We start from the raw sequence: 8,992 nt of genomic DNA on the forward strand, positions 1-8,992 counted from the left end.
GTCCTCGTGTAGCTTTGCGCGAAATTCAAAACAACAAACCTTCTGAATAGGAGTACAACTTGATTACAGAGTTCGTGCTTTAGAGCAGAATTTTCCTCGTTTTTTCTATGTTACCAAAAGAAATAAAATCTAAGGAAGATAATCTTGTAACACCATTGCTTCTACCACAACAAATGCTTTTTTTGCTTGTTCCCATAGCAACAAATTACAGAAAGGTCCTTTTGATAAACTTTTGCTACTCTGATGCGATAGACCTATAATAAAATGTTCGTTTTCTTGTAGTTAAGCAGAAGACTATACAATGGGCTAGCTAAGCTGTGCCCACCACGAGTATCGAAACCCGTATTTTAGTTTTATAAATCCACAGAAATACTGCTGTACCACCCAGGTGTTGAATATTTTTTTTGTTTTTGTTAAGCGCAAGTCTACACAATGGGCCTACCACAGGTTTCGAAAATCGGTAGTTAGCGTTATAAACCTTCAGGCTTACTGCTAAGCCACTGGGGCAAAATGTTTAGGTGATAAAGCACTGGATCCTATTTATATTAGACGTTATTGGGAGTTTCCTTTTATAAAGTTTTCTGCTAGTTAGAAAGTATTGCGTGAAAGCATAGTTTTCATAACTATATAAATAATGTTCGATTAATATTAAAAATGAGTGTTATTTTAATAAACTACTATGTGAAATTAAAACTATGAAATAGTTGGCGTTTTTTTTTCTTTTTAATAAACTAGATGATATAATCTTTTATGTCGTGAAATATTTCGGAAACTATCGAATATTGTTGCAGTGTTCTTGACTTTTTATTTTTTCAAGATTGTGAGGAATAAGAGGAATACACAGAACATTATAATTTTAATGTAATAAATGGAATCCGTGAATTTCTGTGATCGTGACTTTTGTACAGTAATACTAGCAAACATCTTTATAATTCAACACGTTATTGCCCCCCCCCCCCAGTGGCACAGCGGTATACCCGTGGTGGGCAGAGCACAGATAGCCCTTTGTGTAGCTTTGTGCTTAACTACAAACAAACAAACAACACGTTATTAGATATTCGGGCAAACAATTTATAGCAGACTAAAAAAAACGTTTATCTATTAAAGTTAATTATGTGGTTTAAAAAAACAAAAACACTGCAGATTTGATATATAATGTTCCATAACGAATTAGAAGCTACATTGTTCGATTGAAAACCTACGTAGAGATGTGGTCTCTGTTATCAAAATAAACAAGAAGAAACATATCTGTTTGTTTGGTGTTGATATAATGGACTTAAATAACAATACTATTTTGACAACCCCCTTGTGGCACAGCGGTATGTCTGCAGACTTACAACGCTAGAAACCAGGTTTCGATACAAGTGGTGGGCAGAGCACAGATAGCCCATTGTTTAGTTATGTGCTTAACTTCAAACAAACAAACAAAAAAACCTTTCACCAAGTGGAGAAGAACGGTGTTCTATTATAAAATATGTTGGCTGAAAGTTTAAAACTTTACTTTTCCAGGTGTACTGGTTCGGTCCCTTAGCTGGAGGTGTCACCGCTGGATTAATCTACGAATATATATTTGACTCGAAGAAAGCCAGGTCGTTGAAAGAGGCTTTGGATGACTTGGATAGGGGTGAGATAACTTAATTTACCAGTCAGCCTATTATATAACTTGGAAGTTGTTGACATTGTTTTTACAATAGGCCAATAAGGTATATAGAATCGTAGAATCTGAATTATTAATACGCTGTATTTCGCGAAGCTATAATATTAGTGGAGAGGTTAAAGCATGGCTTTCCAGGTATCACAAGGCGTCACAGATACTGGAATGGTTTAAGGAGATTGTGGACAATTTGGTAATGTGGTAAATAAACTCAAACATTACCTTTCGTGTAGAATACTCTAACTAAAGCTTAGTGTTACATCAGTAAGGAAATACCTGCAATGTAGGAATTCTTTGGGCCTCGCATGGCCTGGTAGTTAGGGCACTCGACTCATAATCTGTGGGGGCGCAGGTTCGAATCCCGCCACCGAACATGCTCTCCCTTTCAGCCGTGGGGGCGTTATAATGTGACGGTCAATCCCACTATTCGTTGGTAAAAGAGTAGCCTAAGAGTTGGCGGTGGGTGGTGATGACTAGCTGTCTTCCCTCTAGTCTTACACTGCTAAATTAGGGACGGCTAGCGCAGATAGCCGTCGTGTGGCTTTGCGCGAAATTCAAAAAAACAAACAAACAAAAACAAACATAATCTGTGGGGGCGCAGGTTCGAATCCCGCCACCGAACATGCTCGCCCTTTCAGCCGTGGGGGGGGGGGGGTTATAATGTGACTGTCAATCTCACTAACCGTTGGTAAAGAGTTGGCCCTCTAGTCTATCAGTTCGAAAATAGGGATGGCTATCGCAGGTGTAGGGTAGCTCTCGAATAGCTTTGCGCGAAATTCAACAAACAAACAAACTAGCTGGTGGTTAATACATTGATCTATGAATATTTCATTGCTAATATCTAATTCCCAACTGCCACAATTGCAAAAATCTTCGAAAATTTTAAAAACTTGTTGTTTAGACGTAATGAATTTTAAAATATGTTTTTAATGAAGCAGACGATTTAAGGATTTTGTTTTAGCTTAAAAGACTGTGACTTATAAATAGAAAAATAACAGTTAGACTGGACTCTTTTAAAAATCTAGACGGGGGGTCCACAAATCTGTCATAAAAATAACAAAAATACATAAGAAGTATATGTAATTTAGTGTTAGCACACTAGTCATACATAGTTGATACGATCAGTAATTTTAAAAACACAGAGGAACCTATCACAAGATAGGAGACAACGTCGTCAACAGAAATATTGTCAAGTAAATCATTTTAGTTGGTAATTGGTAGAATTAACACCCGTGTTAATTTACATGCTAATGTGATGGCAATAGATGAATAATTATCTGTCTATTGTGCAGACAGTATTTTGTTTACTTACTTTTTTTGTGGGGGACCACCGGGAATTTTCTCGGTATCCCAGTCCGTGCTTGGTAACAAAAACCTAAAGGAAAGCTTGTTTAAGATAATCTTGAAAGATACACTAAAACTATCACACTCGTTTCATTCATTGTTACATTTACACAGTTACAGTTACACACTGATCGTGCAAAGTAAGATTAGCCTAAACAAAAACAAGAAAAACACAACTACAAAAACTGGAAGCATTTATTTTCTATTTCATTTTGCAAAGAATGAAAATCGAAAGTGGGAACAACAAAAGAAAAAGATTCTATACTTGGACTCTTCTGTCAAATTACTTAATGGATCACCCTTTTTTACTTTTCCATCTAAAGAGTTTTGGGAAATAAACGGCCATACGTGATTGATGGAATCGAAAGGAATCTATGATTCCAAGGCTTAGTCTGTTTTCATTAAAAATTCATTGTTAGAACACCGCCTAGAATAAATTTGACAGGCCATGCATTACATTGAAAAAAAAAACAAAACCAAAACCCATAGGGAATGACTTTAACAGTGAAATTTTGCCAACAATTGTTCGTATTAGTCTTCAAGGTTAATTAATATATTAAGAACTGCACGGTACAGGTATAATGCGTTATTGCATTTTAGAGCTGCAAGTATCTCCAACAGAGTTTAATGGGACCTAATGGTGTAGAAAGGAGTTGCAAAGTGAGAGCGCTTGGCTAGACATGCAGATTTTACAATGAGAGATTGAAAGTATAAGCTAGAAGCAGCTCCCGTGCTGCCAAAGGCAGCTCAATTTTGGGGGGTCTGGGGAATGCTCCCTCATAAAATTAATACACGCTTCTTTCGACCGTTGCAATACCTTTGCCTTTTCTCATATCTGTTAGTCTGACTGAAAATGTGTTTGCCTCAATCATTTATAACGTTACAAGTGTGGTACTTTCAGGTACGACTGGTGATTTCATTTAGAGCAGCAAGACAGGTCCGCTTAATAACAGGAGATTCGATAAGATATTTACTGCGAAGTAATTTTTTGCTCTCTGACAACTGGAATCATGATAAATAAAAAAGACTGAACACAAATGTACAATTACAATAAAAGAAATCTGTATTGAAGGCAAATACAGTTAAAATGTGTACTTAACTGGTCATGAAGGACAGTTACTTTCGCTGTAGAGTTAGTACTAACTCAGTGATCTGAAGTTCCAAATTATATCTCTCTTAAATCTTGTTGCAGACTGAATATTCTGAGATATTGTTCCAGACTGAATAATTCTCACGTTAGCTACTTCAATCATTTACGTAAGACTTACTCAGAGCAACAGGCACTTACACACCTGACTGGTCATTCCTCTATGAAACTAAAGGAAAGTCATTACCTCCAAAGGTCACTTGACTGCTAATAGAAAATATACTTGTCTACCTTCAGAAACAATGAGTGACCCTGAAACACTTTTTTCCTACGAGAAAATTAAAGGTGTGACTCTAGGTGAATGACAAAGAACAATGAGTACCTAAAGTGAAATGAATTTAACGATATTCTTAACCAACATGGTGTGAAAACAGTACAAAATACCTTTTGAAAATTTCTGTATTCATTTAAAGAGGTAGAAAACACATAGTATGTTTATATACGACACAAAGACCCCCCTAGCACATCATATATCAACCTAATTTGCATCGGTAACACAGTTTAGGCCCAAGTCTGAAAGGTGTGCATGTGTCTCTAATAAAGTGGCCATCCTATATACATAGGGGAATGGAACCTCGGATGTTAGCGTCATAAGTGCATAAACATATCGCTGATCCACGTTTTTGCTTTACTAATTGTTTTTGTATAATTTTGCTAACAAAAATTGTTTGTGATATCTTTGACCTTACAAGAAATATTGTTGTGGTATTGTGTTGCGATATTAAAGGTATACATTTAGAGCAGCTGTAAGGAGAGGACTCAAAAATTTTGTGGTGGTGCGTGACTTTTGCATCACCCTGTGATTTTAGTTTCTTAAAAATGAGTATTAAGAACACGGTTTGTGACGTCTAAATGGGTTTATGAGTGCTGTACTTCCAAAGTTGCAATACCAGAGTAAAGAGCTGGTGAAATGATGTTATCAAATTGATACCCTAATTGATACATAAAAAAGAAGGTTAAATTAAGACTGTTAATACTTGAGACAAATTTCCACTATTTAGATTAGTGTAAAGGCAAGATTCGTTTTCGGTTGTTCATCATTATTTTTGACACCGAAGAAAGTTTGTGATGGAGTATCTGATCCAACGATATTCGTATATAATAAGGCGTGGTTTGATATTACTAAATTCTAATAACCGTTGTAAACGGGAATACCTGGTTTACAGTTTTATATAACTTTATTACTTCACACCGTTTATTTTGGAGGGTATTATTGTGGTTTTGTACAACCACCTATTATTATTTATTACCTTATTCATTGATTCTGTAAGTATCTCTCTAAGAATACGCAATTAACGATAAATATGATTGTTTTATTAGTGTCCAACACTGATGATGATTACGAGGATCAAGATAGATGCAAAATGGCAAAAGATGATGATGAACTACAGGCTACGGGGGGTTTCAGGCCCCAGTATCACGATAATTATCGGTTAAATTCAAACGCGTACTCTCCCACCGTTTCGACCTATCCAGCACCTTCAGAACCACCTTACGGATACGGCGGTCCTCGAAGTACTCCATTACCATCCTGCTCCTCTGGAGTATACGACTCTCGATATGGAAACGGTTTTAGGACAATACCCAGTCGTATGGAGTATGGTCCCGGATCTGTGAAATTCTAAAACAAAAGAACAGAAAATACATAACAAATGGTAACATGTTTCTTTTAGATCTTCTAGCTCCTCCGAAATAAAATATGTCGGTTTTTGTTGTTTTTTTGTTTCTGGGGCTGGGACATAATAAAATGTTTACACCAACTGACTGTACATTGTTACAAAACATATTTTTACTTCTTCGTAATTGCAATTTAAGAAGTAGTTTGTTCAGAAAAATCAAATAATGGTATCCGTATACAGTGTGGTCTGAGTGAAATAATTCGGGATGTTCGTTTAGGCCTTTTTTTTTTTTGCCTACACCGAGTAAAATAAGATGACCTAAAACTGTAAATATTAAATAAACAACTGTTTATTTACTTAAAAAAATAGGCATTATTAATGTAGACCTAAAAAAATCTTGTTTAAAATATCCCTTATATTATTAACTTTTCCAAATGAATTTATATTTAAATGTACAAAGTTTATATTGTTAACATCATTTCTTGATCGTGCACTTCCCTGGGAAGAAACTTGCGGTTTAATAAAGCCAATTCGCTTATTTTCCACATCACACTGTAGAGGAGTTGTTAGGATATGCATTAAGATGTTGCTTTACTGACACGTGTACTTGTACTATTTATGTTTGTATATCAGAATCTGTGAACTTAAAAAATAATTTGCTTGGTGTTCAGTTAATGATGTGCACCCAAGAATGCAACCTGAACTGGGTTGAAACTTTACTTGTATAAATACGAAACTAAATGGCCAATAGCATTTTAAAGCAAAATATTCCCAGATAAAACGTAAAATGTCAAACTTCGCGCATTATTCTGCCACTGTATTTAAATAATTACCTTTAAAAATCAAATAAATGGAATTGTCGCACTCCTCAAAATAACTTATACTGTCGTTTTCAAGTAGTTAGTAAAACTGAACTATTTTGTCTTACATTTCATGCAAAAAACACAAACTTTTCAGTAACTATTTTTTGATTCAAGTTTAAGATATCATCACAAGCTATTGAAAGAAACGCGAAATTTTTAATAAATTCAGGTGAACAAATAACAATAAGCTGTATTCATGTACTACATGCACGTAGTTATTAGTGAAAATGCACAAATGACATGTGTTTGGGTAACTCGTATAATTTGTCTCTTAAATATATATATATATATTAGGCTCAATAGATATTTTTTTATCTTTATAAATTCAAGTGGGTTTAAGAACTGATTTAAAAAAAAATTAATACTCATTAGTAGCATGTTAATTAAATCAAGTTTGATTTTTGTTTTATCTTCGTAATTAAAAACATATCCACACATCATGTCAATAAACCTAAGGTTATATTGCGCATGCTCAATAATATAAGTAAATATATTTTATGTACGTATATATTCAATACACACCCTGAAAGGGTAATTTACGATTCTATGACAGTTAAAGCAATTGTAGGATAGAAATATTTTGGTGCGTTTCCATTTTCTCTGTTCTTTCAAAATATTTTATTGACCCATATGTACATATTATTAGTTTGCATTAGTCTCTCTCGGAATTTACTCGAATGACTCTATGAAACGTTGTAGTTTTGATTAAAAGTTAATACTCTATGAATATTGTTTCTCTGACTGTATTTTTTTTAACCTGAAAATCTATTAGAACGATAATTATTGATCAAACTTTAAGAACAAATTATTCATTTTGTTCCCGGCATAATCGAATAATGTAGTAGTTTAAAACTACCACAGATATTAATAATACCCACACAAGCTCGTGACAGTAAGTAAACTTTCGCCACCAGCATCTGAACAATAGTTGCCATTTTCACATTACTACAAGAGATACTGAAGGAGTTAGTACTAAAAACGAACGAAGGAGGTACGTTATAAACGATATTAATAGATTACGTTTACGTCACTCGAACGACAGCTGCTATAGACTTAGCAGGCTCACACCGATCTCAACCTGCACGGCTTATCCTGTCGACAACATTTTGCAACAAAAATTCTGTGCCCGTACTGCTACACATAAAAATATAGATAGTTGTATAAGCTCATTTTTTGACACTGTATTTGTATTATAGTCGTCATTTCTTCATCTATTTTCATGGCAAAGATAAAAATCCAATCCCTCATTTCACGCTTTTATTAAACGTTTATATCATAATCTCCGTGTCTCCCATAAATTATCACGTTTTTCAGAATACAGAACTACTCGCCCTCGCAGTTAGCGAGTGGTGTCGTATTTTTATTTTCAAACGTTTTAAGCTTTATTTTGAGCTACTTAAATTGATATTGGAACTTTAAATAATTCACACCATTTTTTTTTTCAAAATAGTTTTAGTGTAAAATTGAATTTCTTTTAAAGAATTGTGAGATCTATTCTTGGTTTAGAGAAAGAATGGTTTACAGGTAAATCGCCACCGCAAAACGAAAGGTTCGGAGATTTGTTTGATTCTTAAAATGTTAAAGTGATAACAAGTGAGGAAGAGAAAGAAACAAACAAGTCTCTAAAACACGACATAAGTACTATTTATTTTACATTCTACGATCCTCCCCATATTTTCCAGGTAGAAGTCGCAAAAATTAAAGTAACGTAAAACCGAAAAAAGGATACTAAAATAAACTTGAAATGAAAATTGAGATTTAAATATGGCATCTATTGGTCGGCAAACACAATAAAGAGCCTAAAAAAAAACAGTATTTAGCACGATTTTGTTTGTTGTTAAGCGCAAATCTACATAACGGGCTATCTGTGCTCTGTCCAAGGTGGCTATCGAAACCGGTGTGCCACCAAATATCATCCCCCGTCCAAATCTCACCCGGGCCGGGGGATAGGATTTCGCAGCTAAATTTCATCTCATCTTATTTTTCAGTTCACTATGTGTCCCTTTTTTGCTAATTTTTTTCTTTTCACATTTGGTTTTGATCAAATATATTTCGTAAGTACTATTTCATGTAATATAAACGGCCTATTTCTCTGTATTATTTATAAAACGAGCTATTTCTAAGCCTACCTGAACAAATGATTTATACTAATAATATTGTTGCGTCAGCGAAGTCACGTGACTAGTATCACGCCACGTCCTTCTCGAACCTTCATGAATTATCGGGAGACTACTAGATTGGGGGATAGGCTGGTATATATAAGACGCTCACAACGTGACGGGACAAGGTAATGAGTAATTGAACTGCAGTCAGAGAGTGTGTAATTGAACTGAGTACTGTTGAAGTCGAGCACGTGAGACGTTCG

At 34.8% G+C, this 8,992-nt stretch overlaps 1 protein-coding gene across 1 annotated transcript in view; it reads left to right on the plus strand.

The window, feature by feature from the left end:
• The window catches only part of LOC106469066 (neurogenic protein big brain-like), a 56,287-nt gene extending 48,933 nt beyond the window's left edge, over positions 1-7,354 (plus strand). The window contains exons 4-5 of the mRNA XM_013929519.2: positions 1,510-1,624; positions 5,466-7,354. Of these exons, the coding sequence (XP_013784973.1) occupies positions 1,510-1,624; positions 5,466-5,770 (420 nt within the window). The 3' untranslated portion in view covers positions 5,771-7,354. The remainder of the gene's footprint in view (positions 1-1,509; positions 1,625-5,465) is intronic.
• Positions 7,355-8,992: the final 1,638 nt, after the last annotated feature.

This window comes from Limulus polyphemus, unplaced genomic scaffold (assembly GCF_000517525.1).
Source record: "Limulus polyphemus unplaced genomic scaffold, Limulus_polyphemus-2.1.2 Scaffold3284, whole genome shotgun sequence".
Taxonomy (NCBI): Eukaryota; Metazoa; Arthropoda; class Merostomata; order Xiphosura; family Limulidae; genus Limulus; species Limulus polyphemus.